Source organism: Leptopilina heterotoma, unplaced genomic scaffold, assembly GCF_015476425.1.
Source record: "Leptopilina heterotoma isolate Lh14 unplaced genomic scaffold, ASM1547642v1 Lhet_65, whole genome shotgun sequence".
Classification (NCBI taxonomy): Eukaryota; Metazoa; Arthropoda; class Insecta; order Hymenoptera; family Figitidae; genus Leptopilina; species Leptopilina heterotoma.
The window spans coordinates 2,110,382-2,131,347 of NW_025111152.1; the positions used below are offsets into that span (position 1 = coordinate 2,110,382).

Here is a 20,966-nt window from a genome sequence, read left to right on the forward strand (position 1 = left end):
TCGTTACACTGTAGTAAATTCGATTGTCCGACGTTGTGTTTTTATTTAGTAGTTGTTATTTTGTTAATTAAAGTGGCTATATTTTTAAAGATTTAAAAAATAACAAAACCAAAGAGTGTAAAATGGAAATATTTTAAAAGCAATGAATACAAAAACAATTAAATTCTTCTGTAAATTTTGTAAACAAGAATATGCCACAAATGCTATATATTAAAGGTACTTGCACAGCTCTACTGACTGCAGGTTGTCATGGTAACACATAAGAGCAAGAGAGTCAGAAAATTCAAATTAAATGGTTTTTCTCTCTTACTCTCGCAGCAGAGCTGACAGAAAGCCTTTATTCACAAATAATTTCAAAATATTTATTTAAAAAATTTTTTAATTCATTGTATATAATGTTAAATATAATCCTTATTCTTTATTTATCTATATTCAAAAGTATCTAAACTTTTATTCGTATTAAGTTACGCATATTTTATAAACCTTATAAATGCAAATGACATTAAATTTATAACTTAAAAAATTTGTGGTTTTACTTTTTTTATTTACATATATAACTTAAAGAATTTTTTTAGATAAAAGTAATCATCGCAATTGTGCTGAATTATATGTATTTATATTAATAAAAATAATAAATATACATTATTTAAATAAATAAACTTAAATTCTCAATATTCTCTTAAATTCTCTTATATTCTCTTTAAAAAATTAAATTACCGTAATTTCCTCAGGGAAATTACCCCAACTTAAATTCTCGAGAATTTAAGAACACTATTTTAAATACGAAAAAATTTACAAAATTGTTGAAGTTAAATTATTATTTAAAATTATAAATAATAAATATTACTTACCACTTATTTATATAATCATATGCTAAAATAGTAATAATAATAAAAATATTGATAATTAGCAGGGTGTGAGAGGACTTTAACAATAATTAGGAGACTGTAATAAATAAATAAATAATAATAATTAAGGGGGTGTGATATAGGTCTAATAATAATTAAACGGCTATGCTGATATAAATATGTGAATAAATATTAATAATAAAAATAAAAATAAGTATGATAAAATAGAATAAATCAAATCAAAATAGAATAAAAAGAAAAAATATAAATATTAAGTAGTAAGTTTTAGTATAACAGAATAAAAAAGTTAATTATTACTTCTTCTTGGATCGATAAATTTCGATTATCTTGTGTCTCGTTGAATTGCAATATGGCGACGTTAACTCACCCCCACCATTAGTACTTTCTTGCTTGAAGTGTTGACATTCGTGCGTTCGTGGGAAACACTTGTCAAGCATTGTTTCGCGTGAAAAATATATATGTTTGTATGGATTTTTTTTTTAATAAGAATGTCAGTGACAATTTGAAATATACATGCAATATTTTTAGAAATAAATTGAAAAAATCGAATTTTACAAGGAAGGAAAATATTTATAATATAGATTCGGCGCGCAACTGGGGATCTTTAAGGAAAGACAAAAAAATGAGTACTATGGTAACCGCGGAGGAGGATACGAAGGAAACGCACGGAAGTGAAGACGATGATTTGAAGATATTTGAAACCCTTTGCATCTCATCGCAAAAGGTCTTTTCGAATTGAATAAAACAAAATCAAAACAATGCACCGCAAATTTTGCACTTAAATTTTCTTCTTTATTATTGATATTTGTTTATATAGTACGAGTAATTAACACTTCTTTACCGCACTGCTTCGATAAATAACTGTATATATGTATACATGTCACGTGTTACGACTATATTCATAAATAGTTTTGAATTGTTGAAACAATTTTTTTTTCTGAATATACTGTAAAATTATACTGAGCAGAAATATACTGTTTTATACATTCATTTTGTTTATATTAAAATTATTTAATGATTTTCTTTATTATATTTCCATTTTTCATCAAATTAGACAAATCTGTTTTTGGCTTATTCCTGCAAATCTCTTTCCTTTTCTTGTTTGATCAATTTTTCCTTTGGCAACATTTTCTGCTTAAATTTTTTTAGAGCAAAATTACTACTAAATTTTTAAATGTTTTTCACTTTCGTCTTTTTATTTTTAAGAGAATTTAAAAATCTTTTTCTTCGAAATATTTAATGAAAAGAAAGTTTTAATACTTTTATTTTGAGGTAAATTTTTAATGAATTTGTTGATATTTTTAAGATTTTTAATCAAAAAATCTTCAACATTTATTAGCTTTTAATGGGATTTTTAACTAAAAAAATCTTTTACATTTTTTATTCTTATTTTTTTATTTTTATGTTTTTAAACTTTTCTTTAACTTATGACTTTATTGGGAGTTTAAACTATAAATAAAATTTCAAAATTTCTTTGTTATCGATTTTATAGCTCTATATTAGGCAAAATTTTTAATTATTTCTTTTATTTTTATTTTTTAGTGTTTAATTTTTTTAATAAATAGTGAAATTTAACGATCACTCCGAGTCAAGGAAAATAAAAATAAAAGAATTTCATTTCTTTTAACGTTTCGGCAGCACAGCTGTCCTCTTCAGAACTATAATTTATTATAAAACAAAATATTAAAAAAAGATTTTTTACAATTTTTTGATTAACAAGAAAAAATTTAATAATAAAATATTTACCGAAAAAAAGAAAATTAAAAAATTAAAATTATAAAAGTTAAGATAGGCACATCTTTGTCGCTACGGTTACAATTTGACACTAAACAAATATACAGACAAGTACTTTAATTTAGTTTAATTTTTTTGCTCGTTTTATTTTTGTATGTTTGGCAAAAATTATAAGATTGCTTTTTTCTTTACAGGAGGATTTTTAAATAGAAATAAACAAAAAATAGAAAAATAAAAACTATTTAGTTGCGGTAAAATATTATTTTTTTAAAATTACAATTCACTAATTTTTAATTATAAAAAATGACATGCGTATAATTTAATTGAATATAAAGTACAAAGTTTAATCAAACATTAAAATTTTTTTTGTAATTACAATTTCAATTAGTCGGATGCAATAAGTCACCTATTTTAATCTAATTCATATTACTGCGAGTAGAGGTCGCAAGTGGGACATTCTTATTGGCTCTTTTGCAATGTCAAAAGTGACATAACCAAAAAAACCTTCTGGAGTCCAGTGTGGGCGTTTCTAAGCATTTAGTTTTTCAGTCAATTATTTCATCCAAACCCTTTTAACATAAATTTATAATAATTATATAATTATATCGTAATTTGTAATTAGTAGGCGATAATAAATTACATACTAATAATATTAGAAAAGTTTATAAATCTCTAAAATTTAAAATAGAATCCCACTTATTTAACTTTTTATATTTAAAAAATTGAATTTTCGGAATTTTCCATAAAAATGGTTTTATTGAAATACAAACATTTGAAAGTTTAATGTACTTTGTTCGTTTAACTTAATTTTTAAATTCAGCACAAAATTTATAGATTATAAAAGTATATATTTGTTTGATATGTTTCGGAATTAATCAATAAAGTTCCTAACTTGATTGATTGTTATTTTTTTGTTTTCCAATTGCCTAAATTCAAATTGAAAGTTGTGTACAATGGAAGAAGCTATTGACCTGTAGATGAAGAACGAGGGTGTGTTGCCATAGCATTGGATCGATTTTACCTGTCGTTGTTACCTATATTATTATATACATATATATTTTCACTCGAGAATAATGCAAAAAATAAAAAATGCCTTTAATTTTAAGAGCATATCTACCTCTAGTGCTTGCTTTCTTCACTGTTCCTTGCATTCTTATCTTTATCACAACTAAAAATATATACCAAAATCAATATATTCATTCAGCATAATTTTAAAATACCCAATGGGAAATTAACCATTGGCGCAATAATGGTCCTATATTGGGAGCCAGCAGTACCAATGATGGTGCAATAATAGCAACCAATATTGGACCACTATTGCCAGAGTCTTGGGATGATCACGACTTTGCCAAGCATTGGCAGCCAATATTGGGTCACTATTGGCTGCCAAGACAAATGCCGGACTTTCCAAGCCTTGGATATTCATTGGCAACAAAGATTGGACCAATATTAATGACCAATTAAAAAAAAAATTAAATTACTAATCTAAAGAAAGAAAAATAATTAATTTAATTAGAACACTCTGTTAAAAACAGAATGTGATAAAAATCAGACAAAGACAAAATTTGTCTAAGTTTGAGAATGCAAGCGTCTCTCCTTATATAGAACTGGTAACACAACTTGCTGGTGAGAGGAAGAAACTGTGGCGCACCCTGGTGGCATTTATCCAAAGTAATTTCGAGCATATACTTTGAAGCAGCGCGGGACATTTCAAAATCGAACACCAGGGTGCGCCAGAGCTTCTTTCACTCATCAGCAAGTTGTGTTACCACTTCTATATAAGAAGAGACACTTGCATTCTCAAACTTAAACGAATTTTGTCTTTGTCTGACTTTTATCACATTCTGTTTTTAACAGAGTGTTCTACCCAGTAAAAAAAAAGTATTCTGAATAGAGAAAAAGTATTGGTGGAGACGTTCGGTGAATGCGTTTTCGCGACAAAACCGTATTGGTGGGTTACGGTGAATACATTTTTCTTACCGTGAATACATTTTTTTTAAACTCTCGATTTAAAGATTCCTAAGCAAAGTTGAGAATATTTATAAAGAGCGTAAGTGACCTGAAGTATAAAAATGACAATTGCGAAAAGAAAATAAGAAATTTTGAGAAAAAACGAAAAATTAAATGTGACAAACCTACAACGTATGATGATGAAAAGGAACATTGACGATACCGACAGAAACTTGAGAAATCCAAGTAAATTGAAACAGTAAGTTCCGCCGGTAACGTCAAAGTTCCTTTTAATCATCATACGTTGTAGGCACAGAAAAGCATTGGTAATTGATCAACATTTGACAATCTGTTTGTCACATTTAATTTTTCGTTTTTTCTCAAAATTTCTTATTTCCTTCTCGCAATAGTCATTTTTATACTTCAGGTCACTTACGCTCTTTATAAATATTCTCAACTTTGCTTAGGAATCTTTAAATCGAAAGTTTTTAAAAAAAAGTATTCACGGTAAGCAAAATGTATTCACCGTAACCCACCAATACGGTTTTGTCGCGAAAACGCATTCACCGAACGTCTTCACCAATATTTTTTCTTTATGTCTGAATACTTTTTTTTACTGGGTAATTAAATTAATTATTTTTCTTTCTTTAGATTAGTAATTTAATTTTTTTTTTTTGAAAAATTTTTGCCATGTGTTGGTATTTGTAAAATATTGATTTCAAATGTTGGTTCAATATTGGTAACCAAGCATTAATTTAATTTTAAAGCATTGGTGAATAATTGGTCATTAATATTGGTCCAATCTTTGTTGCCAATGAATAACCATGGCTTGGAAAGTCCGGCATTTGCCTTGGCAGCCTACACGGAGAGAAATTTCCAATAAAAATTACTGTGCTTGTCACCTGAAAGTATGTGCAAAATGTTTTTACTGAACTATTTGTATCGGAAGAATAGAAATATTGACTTGCGCACAATTTTATTTCATATGGAAAACAGTTTTATTTCCAAAATGGCCTCGGAATATTTCTTTGAAAGCACCTTAAAAATTGCTGAACCAGGACTTTCTAATTTGGTCCAAAGAAAAATATATTAACCGTACCATGAAATAGTCATGCGCAGGTTAATAAAATAGACTGTGCTCCCCACAAATTTTTACTGTGCTGCCTGCATGAAGTCAAGTTGAAGAAGGCCGATGATACCCGAAGTATCACGAACATCCATTTAATATTGCTACGATTGCTATACTATCGTACTTTCCTCACCTGTCGGCAAGATAAATTTTTGCAACGTTTTCGTTTCTATGTTTTAATTTATTGCGATATAAAAATATATTGAAAATGAAATCATTTTTCCTGTCCATGATTTCACTTAACCTAGAAATTTTGAAATCAAACGTGTGTGCCTTGTATACAATGCGTTTACTATGGAATTTCAACTTAACCTCAAATATTGATTTGATATCATGATATATATACATGGAATATAATAATCGCGTCACATGTAAAACAAATAAACATTAACAGTAATTAATTAACAAACATTATTTAATTTATGTTAATTCATTACATATGAATTGTAAAAAAAGAATGTCACATTCACAAATAGCTTTTATGTCAAATTATTTTTCTGTGTATTTTCTTTGTTGAGGTAGCACAGTAATTTTTGTAGTTAAAGAGACAGCAAATATTTTCGTTTTTTTAGGTATAAACTGTGTTGGTTAATGGTACATTCTACTTTGCCAACAAAACGAACCTATTTTATACGGAAGCACAGTAATTTTTTCCATAATTTCCTTACAAAAATTAACAGAAATTTCTCTCCGTGTAGTGATCCAATATTGGCTGCCAATGCTTGGCATAGTCGTGATCATCCCAAGACTCTGTCAATAATAGCCCGATATTGGTTGTCAATGTTTGACCAAGAAAAAACTGTTGGCAGCCAATATTGGTCCATTATTTAGCCGATGGTGAGCATTGGCAATTTCGCATTGGGGGCCATTCAAGTATTACGTAAGCATATTTTTCAGGTTTTTAGACCCCCTCCCCCTCCCCCATGTAAGATTTTTTATATGCATTAGCACCATTTTTTCTAATGGAAATAAGCAATAGCTACACTGAAAAAAAAAAATTATTTGAATCAAATAAAAATTATTTGATTCAAATAAATCATTTATTTGGTTATATTCCAATAAATGTGTATTTGAACCAAATACATAAATATTTGAACTGAATATTTTATATTATCGCACCAAATAATTATTTATTTGAATCAAATACAAACAATTCAAATCAAATAAATAGAATATTTGAATCTAATAAATAATTATTTGAATCAAATTCAAAAATTATTCAACTCAAATATATATTTATTTGACCCGAATATTTTATTTAATTGTATCAAATAACTATTTATTTGAATCAAATACAACTAATTCAAATCAAATAAATAGAATATTTGAATCTAATAAATGATTATTTGAATCAAATTCAAAATATATTCAACTCAAATGTATATTTATTTGACCCGAATATTTTATTTAATTGTATTAAATAACTATTTATTTAAATCAAATTCAAATTATTTTAATCAAATAAATCGAATATTTTAATGTAATAAATAATTATTTGAATCAAGTATGAAAATTATTTCATTCAATATTGATAATTTCAACATCAACAAATATTAATAAAAAAATAACTAATTGCAAAAGATAAATACTGATGACAATTCATTGATAGTTCACTTTCACATTTTTTTATACACTTAAACGCAATTTTTATTACATACACATTTGAAAAATCCTAACGCTTGGGGGTACGAACCCACGCCTAACCGAATATTCACGCACCGAAGTCACGCACGCTAACCACTATACTACGCTCGCATGGGACTCTCAAATCTTAAACACTCTCATGTCTCACTACACGGAGAGAAAAAAAAGTGAGCCGTTTGATTTGGCAAGAGAGCGCTGTTTTCCCTTTATAAAGCGCAGCAGTTGCGCCGCAAACGTCGAACGGTTATACTTTTTGAGGAGTATCGGTTCTCTTCTCCACACAAATAGAGCCGCTTACTTTCCAAAAAGTGTACCCGCTTTTCCCAAAAAGGAGAACCGTTCTCCCCTCGAGAGTAAGCAGCGTGCTTAACCTCAAGTTGAACGGCTGTTTCGCATTTAACGCAACCGCTCTACCGACAGGTAGAGCCGCTTACTTTTTTTCTCTCCGTGTAGCTGAAATAAAACTTGTAGAATTACTACAAGGCAGTGAACAATTTTGCCGCTATATTTTCAATACTTTATTCAATGTATATTTACGAATATATTTCAATATTTCTTTAAAAAATCAACTTATTGTAATATTTTTATTTATATATTTTTTCATAATATTAATTATTATGTCAATAATAATAAATTTATATAGTAATAATATAAATTTATTTGTAATAATTATAAATAAAATAAATTTATTGTGTCAAATAATTTTTATTTGCATCAAATAAACGAAATATTTGGGTTAAATAAATGAATGAATAGTTTCAAGTAACTCATTATTTTCGTTTCAAATAATTATTTAATTGATTGAAATATTTTTTTATTTGTCTTGATAAAATGTATATTAGCTTTAAATAATGAATTATTCGGATTAAATATTCCAGTCTATTAGAATCAATAAAATAAATTTACTGAATCAAATAATTCTTACTTGCATCAAATAAATGAAGTATTTGAGTGAAATAAATGAAAGAGCAGTTTCAAATAATTCATTTTTTTCGTTTCAAATAATTATTTAATTGATTGAAATATTTTTTTATTTGTCTTGATAAAATATTATATTAGCTTTGAATAATAAATTATTCGGAGCAAATAATTCCGCTTATTTGAATCAATAAAATAAATTTATTGTGTCAAATAATTTTTATTTGCATCAAATAAACGAAGTATTTGAGTGAAATAAATGAAAGAATAGTTTCAAATAATTCAATATTTGTATTAAATAAATTTATTTATTCAATTCAATTAACTATTTATTTGAATCAAGTACGATTTATTTGGTTCAAATAAGTATGATTCAAATAATTGCAGATATTTAAATCAAATACATATTTTTTTGATCCAACTAAAAAGTATTTAAATCAATTAAATATTTTTCAAATAATTTGAATTATTTGAATCAAATAAATTTTTTTTTCAGTGTAGACCCCTCCCCCTTAAATGCTTACGTAATACTTGAATGGTCCCTTGGGTAATGTACATATATAAAATAATACCTCGGAATCTTCTATTTTAATATTAGTAGAAATTTTTTACATATTGGTAAAAAAACATACACATTTCTTTTTTGTCCTGCCATTTTTTAATCGGACATTTTGAATTCTGCAAATTTGACAACTTCTTAATTTGAAATTTTAATTATTATATATATAACGCCATATTTACCATTCAATCGTTATTGAATTAAATTAAAGATTTTAATTTTAATCGACAAGTTGATAAATGAATTTTGAATTATGAAATTATCTTACATATTCAATATTCGCTTTTTAAATATTTAAATTTCCGCTAAATGTTGCAAAGTTTCATTTTGAGTATATTTCGACCGTACACATAAGACTCTTCTATTCGTGCATTGCACGATTTCAAGTCACGTAATCTTTTGTCCTATAAACAGCTCTGTAGAAATATCGTGCGCGCATCTATATGACCTGGAAGTTTTCTACAAAGATCATTTTATAATCCCTTTAAAATTCAGTTGCAGAGGGAATCGAAAACCTAGAAGCATTGTTTCACGTCTTATTTAAGTGTATACAATATTTTTCATTTTATTGTATATGAGAGAATATTCTAAAATAAAATTAAAAAGGCTTTCATTTCGAATGAGTTGTGCACGCGTTTGGAAAGGGTTAAAAGTTTTTGGCAAAATTTTAAGATAATTACTTAAAATTCCGTCTAAAATTGTGTGGTGAATGTAGATGTTTTCAAGTGTAGAGGGTTTTCCTTTTGCTCTCTACACTGTAAAAAAAAGGTTCTAAATTAGAGCTAATTTCGGTATTAAAATAGAACCAAATTACGATTTAGTACCAAAATTGGTACTAAATTAGTACCTTTCTTTTTACAGTGTAAAGGATTGTGGTGTAAATAAAAGGAAAGCGTGATTGGTGAGGTTAGAATTCGAGAGAGAGGCCTTAAGCACAATAGATTCACGAGCGAAATGCATGTGATAAAAAAGGACAAAAGTATAACTATTCATTATCATAGCGTAACGTTGAAAAAACGGTCTTCGGACCATCTAACCTGCTGCTGGTCAGACCGCTTCTTTTATACCCGCGCCTCGATCGAGTAACGCACGATTGGTCTGTCGCGAGTTGGAGGCAAGTTGTCTCTTGGAGGTGCGGGTGGTCCCCGACAATCGAAACCGGCAGGTGCTTATTCTCGTTCCGGTCAGGTTAATCCTTCCACTTTGGGCAATCAGAATTCTAATATTATCATGAAATATACTTACGTTAACGATTTTAAAAAGAGGCAATTGTCTCCTGATGCCATTAGCAAGATAGATGAACACTCTTCTAAAAAGGTCAAAACTAAACAACCAATGCTTGTTTTGCCTCTTGTTCCACCGAGTTCTGTTGTTTCTGTCTGAAGAAGCCTATTGGCGCCCCTCCAGCTATTCAATTGGAACAATCCCCTCACAATACTCATCTAGACATTCCGCAAACTGAACTAATTGCTAGTGGAGTTTCGGAGGTCGTCGATGTTGAAAAGCCGATAATATTGCTTCTTACATTCCTATGACGTGTACTCCAGAATACTTGTCTTGGAAGAGAATATCCCTTGAGGTATTGAAAAGATTCACTCAAGAATCCTCTCCCCCTTTTATTGTTTTAATTGAGTCGTTGATTCCAAATAACAACGTGGGCAAGATGAAAAAGATATCGGTCGGTAATTTGATTGGTAATATTATCGCTGCACATAAGAGAATCACACCGAATGGGCAAAACCAACTTAAGGTTTTTTGCAATAAATTGCAGGATGCCAATACTTTGGTTGACTCTCCGGTTCTTGTTGAAAGAGGACTTAGAGCCTTTATTCCTTCTTCTCTTTTCAATCGACGAATTCTTGTCAGGGAAGTTGATATTGACTTTAGTGCGGGTGACATTTATGATCTGTTAGATCGTTCTTTTCGCCCTCAGGTGTTGAAAATTCGCAGAAGAACAAAATCTCGTCCACAGAATAAGGATGGTGCTGCGGTGGTCCCTGCTGTGCCTTTGGATATTATTAAGATAACAATCTCTTCAACAAATATTTCAAAAACGGTATTTATTGCCAACATTGCTTGTTCAGCAATCCCAATTATTTCACCTTCCAAGAGATGCTATACATGTCATAGGTATATACATATCACCAGACAATGCAGAAGTTCCAGGCCGATCTGTGAATTTTGTGTGGATTTTCATAAGGAGGTAGATTGTCACAATAAAATAAGCCCCCCTCTATGCTCCAATTGCGGCGGTAATCATGTTGCCTCCTCAAAAGATTGTTCTGTTTATGCATTAAAATTTGAGGTCATGAGAATCAGATTTGAAAACTTTTGTGGATATGACGAAGCTGATGCCATTCTGGAGGCTCAAGGGATTTTGAAACCTCGTTTTCCAGTGGCGATTATTCGTAATCTCCAACAGATTTCTGTACGTAGACCTCAAGTTGATTTTTCGAGGTCTGAAAGCACAGGTGTGGGGGAAGTTCCTCCACCTTCCACCTCTTCGAGGAATATATCGGATAGTCTAGTTACAAATGCTAATAATTAATAATACTACTTCTGATTTTTCTGAGAAATTTCTTTCCGCTCTTTCTAAATCCGCGGAATCTTCGAAGAATTTCTCTATGGTTAATATGGAGTTATAATTCTTGTTCTTTTCCTTTCTCTTTTTCTGGGACTTTTCGTCCCCGGTCATCACTTGGCCCTACTTACCTATGGGTTTTAGTTTTGTATTTGTCGGTTGATTTTTTTTACAGTTATTAATTTTTTTTTTGATTATTTGTTAATATGGTTCAGCAGAGTCTTAGTTGGGCGTTATGGAATGACTATAGTGTGGTACATAAGAAGCCCTATATTTAAGAACCAGTAGAACCGGGTAGAAATAGGAACCTACTTGCTTTGAGCTAGTTAATGTACGTAAGTTCCAATTTGAAACTAGTAGATAAGTATTTACTGGTTTGAATTTGAAATGTCAAGTTAAAAATGAACTGGTCTCAGTTTGAACATTACAGTAAACCGGAAATTCCAAGCAGGTTACATTGTACAATATGAACTTGTTTCAACTTGGATATCGATTCACAATTGAATATCCAAGTTGGTTACAATTGGACGGATATTTTTGAAAAAAATATTCGTGAAAAAAATAATAAAAAATTCTTATGACCATTAATAATTTCATATTCTTGATGCTCTCCAAACATACTAACTTTTTAATTAAACTAGAAGAATTAAATAAAAACTTTTGTACCCTATTGGGAATCGAACCCCGCATCTATGACCTATCTATCTAAACGATTAACGACCACGGCTATCGAATCGACGTGAGAAATTATTTTCGACCTGTCTATAATTCTATATAAAGTGCAACTTTGAAAAACGTAAGTTTCTGTAAAATATTATAGTTTTTGTAAGTACCTATCAAAACACAAAACATAAATTCAAATATTTATAGCAGGAGTGATTTGCAATATATGCCATTAAGTAAAAATTATTGTTTAAATATTTAATAAATTTATGCTCAAATGTCATTTGGCTGAATTATCGTTAAACCGAGTCATCATGTCAGAACTGTCAATTAGACGAAAAGTCATTTCTGCAAATTGTCATTTAATAAAAATGACTCTTAGCAAAATTGTCAAATGCAAATTGACATTATGTGAATTTTCATTACTGCATATACAATTTTTGCAAATTTCTTTTTTAATTTTTTGCTACAATTTGCAAAAATAACAAATAGAATAAATAACAATTCGTAAAAATTTAAATTCGTTAAAATAACAATTTGAAAAATTGCTATTAGCAAAAATCATAATTTGTAACAATGACAATTTGCAAAAATGTCTATATGCAAAATTACAATTAGCAACAGTAACAATTCATAAAAATATCAATTCGAGAAATGCAAATTCGCAAAAATAAAATTTACAAAATAACAATTAGCAAAAATAAATATTTCTAAAAATAGAAATTTGATATAATAAATCTTTGCAAAAATGGCAATTTACTGAATAACAATTAACAAAAATAACAATTATATAAAAGTCAATTCGCGATAATATCAACTCACATAAATAACAATTCGCAAATATATCAATTCGAAGAAATAGAATAAAGGATTCTATAAAGGATTTCATATGGGTTTTCATGTTTCATATATAAGATTTCACATACGATTTCACAAAAGATTTAATATGTGATTACATTAGGGATCTATTGTGAGAATTTTCAAAGCTTTTAAAATTATTTAATTAAAAATTAAATAATAAATTGTATTAGCATTTTAAATCATCAGTAAGAAAAAAAATTCGATAATTTGAAACACTTCTTCTGAGCTGTAAACTCTCAGTTATATAGTGTTCAAAAATCATGTTAACAGGGGGAGAAGTCGCTCTCGACACCTGGCGGTGAAAGTATATAAACTGTGGTATTTTGTATCATTATTAAAAAAAACCACGTGAGATCCTATGAAAGATCCCATGTGGAAAATTATATTGGAAATAATATACGATCTCACCTGGGAATTCATATAATTTTCATTCCTGTGTAAAATCCCACGTAAGATCCCATATATGGTTTCATATGCGGGAAAGAACATGGGATCTTACGTGGGATTTTACACAGGAATGAAAATTATATGAATTCCCAGGTGAGATCGTATATTATTTCCAATATAATTTTCCACATGGGATCTTACATAGAATCTCATGTGGTTTTTTTTATTAATGATACAGAATACTACAGTTCATATACTTTCACCGCCAGGTGGCGAGAGCGACTTCTCCCCCTGTTAACATGATTATTGAACACTATATAACTGAGAGTTTATAGCTCAGAAGAAGTGTTTCAAATTATCGAATTTTTTTTCTTACTGATGATTTAAAATGCTAATACAATTTATTATTTAATTTTTAATTAAATAATTTTAAAAGCTTTGAAAATTCTCACAATAGATCCCTAATGTAATCACATATCAAATCTTTTGTGAAAACCTATGTGAAATAGGAACGTAATAATAATAATATATAATAATAGTAATATATAATAATAATCCCAGTAAAAAAAAACTAATTCAAATGAATTGAAACGAATTAACATTTTTGGTAGGCTCCAATTCGTATTTGTCACAAAGCGGGATTCACTCAAGCTCTTTGTATATTCAATTGAATTTAATTCAATATGTACCAATTTGTCCAAACGAATTCGCATTCGAAAGAAATGGCCAAGGAATGCATTGAATTCGTGCTAACGAATTGAAAAAAATTAAAGGCTCAAAACTTGTCCAGTGAATTGGTACGGATAGAAGGTTCGGAAGTTCAATACAGTTTCACGAATTCAGGAAAATTGCATCATGGCTCCAATTCGTATTTGTCACAAAGCGGGATTCACGAAAGCTCTTTGTGAATTCTTTTTAATTCATTTCAATTAGTTTTCGTTTACTGGGATATATAATATATAATATTATCCTTTATGGAATCCTATATGTGTTTTCACATAGGAATCCATGTGGATTTTTATGTAGACACACAAACTTAAATTCCCACATGAATTCCTACTCCAAATCGTGTCCCAAATATGCATGTGTTTTAACATGGGATCCCATGTGGATTCTTACGTGAGACCTGGGATTTTATACAGGTTTTTGTATAAGAACCCACGTAAGATCCTATGTTGGATCCCATGTGGGTGTTTTCAATAGGGAAAGTCGCGGAAAATTTCAGCAACTAATTTTTTCCGTGTGAGGGAGTTGACCAGTAGTTGACAAAATATGTCGTATTTACCATGCAGAGAAATGTTATTATCAAAAATTTACAACTTGAATCCATCATTTACAAAACAAGTTGTCGTTGGAGCAGAACTAGACATAAATGGAAATATAATACCAAAAATTTAACTAAGAAGCAGCCATCCGCGAGTATCATTGTCTTTGGAGCTTCAAGAATGGCGCCTATTGTGTGATGCAGTAAAACATATCATACGATTTTTCAACGTAGATTGTGATGCAACAGTGCTGGATTGTGAAACGTTTACAATACGTTTTAGTGTTACATATCGTTTAATATCAATTGAACGTTTAGATCAATCATTTACATTTAGTGAAACTTCATTTGCAATACCCAGTAAAAAAAGAAGTATTGAGTGGAGCGTTTAGGAATTGAGTGAAGCTCTGAGCCAATACGGATTCGAGTAAAAACCGTATTGGGACGTTTGACTCAATCTTTTTTTCATCCGCCGAATACGGTCTTATTTTAGCATTAAAATTAAAATCACATGAGCAGAGTACACATTATAAATTGAAAGCACAATTGTCATGGAATATAAAAATGCCGATTTAGATAAGAAACAGTGAATATTTTTTATTTTTTTGTTAAAAATTGGTAAAAGCAAAGTTTGATAAGCGCAACTGAATTTACCATGTGAATAAATGAAGTGGTAAGTTTAAATGGACTAAAAGAAATCTACTGTTACCGACAGAAAGTTCCTAGAGAATTGTAAAACAATGAAATTTCATTGTTTTGTTCAAGATTTGTTGAATTTACCACAATTCTCTAGGAACTTTCTGTCGGTAGAAGTAGATTTCTTTTAGTTCATTTCGTCCATTTAAACTTCCCACTTCATTTATTCACATGGTGAATTCAGTCGCGCTTGTCAAACTTTGCTTTTACCAATTTTTAACAAATATTCACTGTTTCTCATCGAAATCGGCATTTTTACATTCGAGGACAATTGTGCTTTCAATTTATAATGTGGACTCTGGTCTTGTGATTTTAATTTTAATGCTAAAATAAGACCGTATTCGGCGGATGAAAAAAAGATTGAGTCAAACGTCCCAATACGGTTTTTACTCGAATCCGTATTGGCTCAGAGCTTCACTTAATTCCTAAACGCTCCACTCAATACTTCTTTTTTTACTGGGTATTTAATGAACTTATTCCTTGCGTTGAACAAAAATATGTAGAACTATCAAAATTCAATTTGCAGTATAGTAAAGATATAATTGTAAAGTCTATTGCAGAATTAATCTTTAAAAATAATGTAAAGTCTACATAACATGCCGCGGATTTTATTAAAAAACATTACAGTAGAATATTTCTTGAAAGATGGTAATCAAGTGTTATCTAACGGACATTTATTTTACTTACTTATCATATCGATAAGGCAGAAATTAATAATTTCTTTTTTATTTTTAATTTTGTGCATGGTTTCTGAAAAAAATGAATCGTTTCTCACCGCTGGGGTATGATCCGTTAGATGACACTTGATTACCATCTTACAAGAAATATTTAATTATCACGGATGAAACTAATATTACTATCAAAAACACATTTGAATATTGTACTAATGTACCTCTCACTGTATCTTGCGTTGAAAAGTCGTGTGCTTGGTTTCTGAAATGAATGATATCGGATCTCTCTGTAGCTCAATTGGTTAGAGCATCCTACCGACAATAGGAAGGTTCTGGGATCATACCCCAGCGGTGAGAGACGATTCATTTTTTTCAGAAACCATGCACAAAATTAAAAATAAAAAAGAAATGATTAATTTCTGCCTTATAGATATGATAAGTAAGTAAAATAAATGTCCGTTAGATGACACTTGAAAAACCATCTTACAAGAAATATTTAATTATCACGGATGAAACTAATATTACCATCAAAAACACATTACAGTAGAATACTTCAAAAAGTGATGGGAAGAACTAATGTTTTAAATTTAGAGATATTATTGTTTGAAATTGTCACATTTCACTGTAAACAAATATCAAATGAAGCTATTCAACAAATGTCAAATATTCAATGTATAAATGGCAAATTATTGTAAAAAGAGGATAAATAAATACAAAAATGCATACAATTCAATTTATTTTTAATTTAACCTTTCTTAAATACATTACAATTCACATTTGTTTATCCAACTGTTATGAGAATTATCAAAACCTAACCATTTTACAAATACATTAGATCCTCGGTTTTTTAATACATTTTCAACTAAATATACATCTGGATATTTAACTTTAGAAAGTTCTTGCTCGTAAAAACATCCACTTATTAGATTTTCCTGATAATTCTTCAAGATATATGTTATTGGATTAGTATTTTTTACATCGCTTATAGTAAATATTTTTGTAGTCCAATTTGGTGTATAACCTTTCTCAAAAACATGTTTAACTTTACTTATACGTACTCTATCTCCAACTTTAAATTTGTTATATTTCCTGTTTACTGCAACTTTTTTAAATACATTAAACATCAAATTATTTTCATTTTCAGCATTTACATCTATTGGTTTCATTTTTATTTTTTGATGTTTACTATTATTATACGCATTTACTAAATCACTTAATATATCTATCCATTTGTAATTACCGCGTAAACTAAATTGCATCCACATTTTATTCTTCAAAGTACGATTAAATCGATCACAAATTTACGCTTTCAAATTACTATGAGTAGAATACAAATTAATGTTATAATTTTTAATAAGATTCTCAAAATATGAATTATAAAATTCTTTTCTTTTATCTACTTGCAAATTTTTCGGTATGAGTTTTTTAATTAAAATAGATTTTATTGCCGCAGTCACATCTTCACCTTTTTTGGACTTTACTGGAACAGCCCAGGCAAACTTTGAAAATGTATCAATGACGGTTAACAGGTACTTGTAACCTTTATTTCCTCTCGCATAAGGTTGCATTTCAACAAGATCAGCTTGACAAGTCTCATCAATACCTCGAATGTCAACATTTCTTCGCTTATAATTTTTTCTCGCTGGTTTATGTAACTCTTTCACCAACTGTAGTTTTGGATCCTCCATTGCTAATTACCTTTAAGTGTGCGCAGTCTGCTGTCTAATTGTAAAATAATGTCTTTGTTGGTAGACATCATCTCTATATTTCTTTCAATACTGATTCTTAGATTTTCAAAATATTTTTTTATCAAATCTTCTAAATCTAAAATCTTTACAACATTGTCATTTACATCATTTCTCACAGAACCGATTACATCATAGATGGCGTTCGCTTTAGATTCAATAACTTTGTTTACAGTATTCAAGTTTACCGCATCATTGTTGCTCTCAGCATTAGCTACATTACAAAGTTTCTTATTTTCAATATTAAAATCTCCTTCAGCAGTCAACTTAAAACCAAGTCCTGGTGGACCTCGATTTGAAGTTTCTGTGCTTTTAAACTGACGTCCGAATATGTCGATACTCATCATGAAAATGATAAAAATTTCTACAACTGTTAAAATTAATGAACAATTTTATAATTTTCCCGATCAACTACACTTAAAACAGCTTCTTCTGGAACTTTTTTTGAATAAAAGCTTAAGTAAACCTTTCGTTGCAGGATATGTTTTATTACCTACACTAATATTATTTTGTTCAAAATTTATTCCTGAATTACCAATCATTAATTGCCCTTTAGATAATTTACGAACTCCATATGAAGGATCTAAATCTTTTCCCTTTTCATCCAACATTTGAAGATATAAAATAGCACCATCTTTCTCTGATTTATCTCCATCTCCATTACCATCTCCATCATCATCAAAATCATCACCGTTATCGTCATCATCAGCAGCTGTTGCAAATGATAAGTCATCTCTTAAAAATGAATCATTCTCTCTCTTAACTTCTTGACCTTCTTCAAACTCTAAAGGAAGGTCTCCCTCTCTTTTAATTTTTACGGGTCGAATTTGTTTAACAATTTCAATGTCGTCAACTAATTTCTGAATTGGTGTCACCATAGGTTTAAAGGTATTATTTAAAGTCTGTTCAATTTCTTCCTTGCCCAATTTCATCAGTCTATGCTTTCGTCGAATAGCATCACTGGCTTTTGCAATTTGACCAAGAATGTCTTTTTGTTTTCGCAAATGTTTCAAGTGTGTAGAAGACATGTTGATTGACCAATGTCTTGAATTAAACTGTTTATAAAGAATATCATTTCTCTAATTTTATAAAACAATCAAAACACTTTCTATATCTGCCTTCATTGATATCACGATCTTTATCAATCACTATAAAATCATGCTTATTTTTCCAACAAGAGTTGCAAAGTTTTTTAAATTCCATAAATGTCATATCAGTATTTACATGATCATCATAAATATCTCTAAGATTCATTTCATCTTGTTTGAATAAAACTAGTAAATTAACATTGTCACCCAAGCAGCACGGAATATAACCTGAAGATGAAGGGAATATTACATTTCATATTTGGAGTATTCCAGTGGAATGTTCCAGGGATCTTAAAGTAATATTAAAATGTCCGCCCCACAGGAATATTACAAGATAACATTGAGGGAATGTTCCACGGTAATATCGAAGCAATATTCTAGGATGATGTTGACGGAATGTTCCATCGTAATATTAATGGAATATTCCAGGTTCATGTTGAGGGAATATTGAGGGAATGTTCCAAGAATATTCCCTGGGAACATTCCAAAATTTCATACTTTGAAAAAATTTGACTTTTTTTTCTTTTTTTCTTCTTTCTTTAGTAAAAATGAGATTCAATGGCATTTTCAACATATTTAATGTTACCTGGAAACATTCCCTCAACATGACCCTGGAATATTCTATTAATATTACGGTGGAACATTCCCTCAACATTATCCTGGAATATTGCTTTGATATTACCGTGGAACATTCCCTCAATGTTATCTTGGAATATTCCTGTGGGGCGGACATTTAAATATTACTTTAAGATCCCTGGAACATTCTACTGGAATACTCCGAATATGAAATGTAATATTCCCTTCATCTTCAGGGTATATTCCGTGCTGCTTGGGCACGTATTAAATGTTTTGGAATGCGCGCATATGTTTGACATAAATAAAAGCAATCCACAGCTTTGTGTCTTCCTATAGCAAAAAAGGCCTTAATATTATCTTGTTTTTCACATGCTACGTCATCAAATATAAATATTGAGTTTGGTAACGCATTGTTTGGTTCTACAACATCCACATGTTCATTAAATGGAAAGTAGCCAACACCCTCTACTGGTTGCAAAATGTTTTCTAAAAATTTGTATTTTGGTTGATATAACGATTTTGAGTACACATAAACATTTTCAAATCGTAATCCATTGGGATGTATTAAAAGAGCAAGTAAAGAGTAAGTAAAGTGTCTTTCCACAATTTGACGGTCCACAAAATATTGCTCGCACACTATTTGGCAATAAATTTCTATGACGATTTTCTGTTTTCTTATTACAATCTTGAACAAGAGTGTCAAAATTGTAGACTGTCAATTTAATCGATTGTGCTTCAAACTCCATTCTTACGATAACTGAGGTTAAAACTATAAATACAAGGTTCTTAATAGTTTCAATGTCAGTTCACTGTAGTCGCTTGTAACGTTCGCATGCAAATCTAATAATGACGTTTATGTGGATCTAGTTTCTTAGAAGAGGTTTGCGATTTTATGTCTATAGTTAACTCCTTCATGCTGCTAGGTCTAGTTTTTTAGGAAATGTTTGCGATTTTGTGTCGATGGTTAACTCTTTCATGCTTTGGGCAAGGTCCACGTTAGGCCCTACTGTCGGAGGCAACTGGGATAATTGACTATTACTGTAATAATTGACTGTTACTGTCATAATTTTTTTGTTAGATCATTAAAGGTTGACTGTATGTAGTCAAATGACAAAAAACTATAAATACATTGGTTATATAAATTTCCACTTTAGTCTTGAAAAAGTTTTGTTCACGAAAAGAATATAAATATGGGCGTAAATAAAAAAAAAATTAGTTTAAAGAAAACTTTAAAAAGAGCCCAGTGGGCACACTTGTTCAAAAGACGTCCTAAGGATGTCTTTTTGCGGACGTCTTTTGGACTTGTACAAAAAGACGTCTTTAAGACGTCTTACACTGAAAAAAAGTATTGAACCAAGAAAAATTTTCTTGGTTGAAGCAAATCGTGGGATTGAATACGGCCAAGACTATTAAAGTATTGATTCAAGAAAACCATTTTCTTGACATAGGATATTTGGGAGAAGAACATATATTCTTGATCCAAGAAAATATGGAATTTGACCAAGAAGTTAATCGACTTGTACGAAGTATGAAATGTATTAAATGAATAAAATATTTTCTTGTTCTAAGAATATATATAGTTAATTGAATTATTTTATTTGATTCATTCAATTTTTTGTAACGTTCGTTCA

General features: G+C 29.6%; 1 protein-coding gene across 6 annotated transcripts in view; it reads left to right on the forward strand.

The window, feature by feature from the left end:
- Positions 1–1,239: 1,239 nt before the first annotated feature.
- Positions 1,240–20,966, forward strand: part of LOC122509934 (coiled-coil domain-containing protein 170) — a 61,423-nt gene continuing 41,696 nt past the window's right edge. For 2 of the 6 annotated variants that reach the window (XM_043624266.1, XM_043624270.1), the window contains exon 1: positions 1,263–1,593. In XM_043624266.1, coding sequence (XP_043480201.1) covers positions 1,336–1,593 — 258 coding nt within the window. In that variant the 5' untranslated portion in view covers positions 1,263–1,335. Of the gene's footprint in view, positions 1,594–20,966 lie in introns of all 6 variants that reach the window. The other 4 variants (XM_043624268.1, XM_043624267.1, XM_043624269.1 and 1 more) reach the window with 4 other exon arrangements.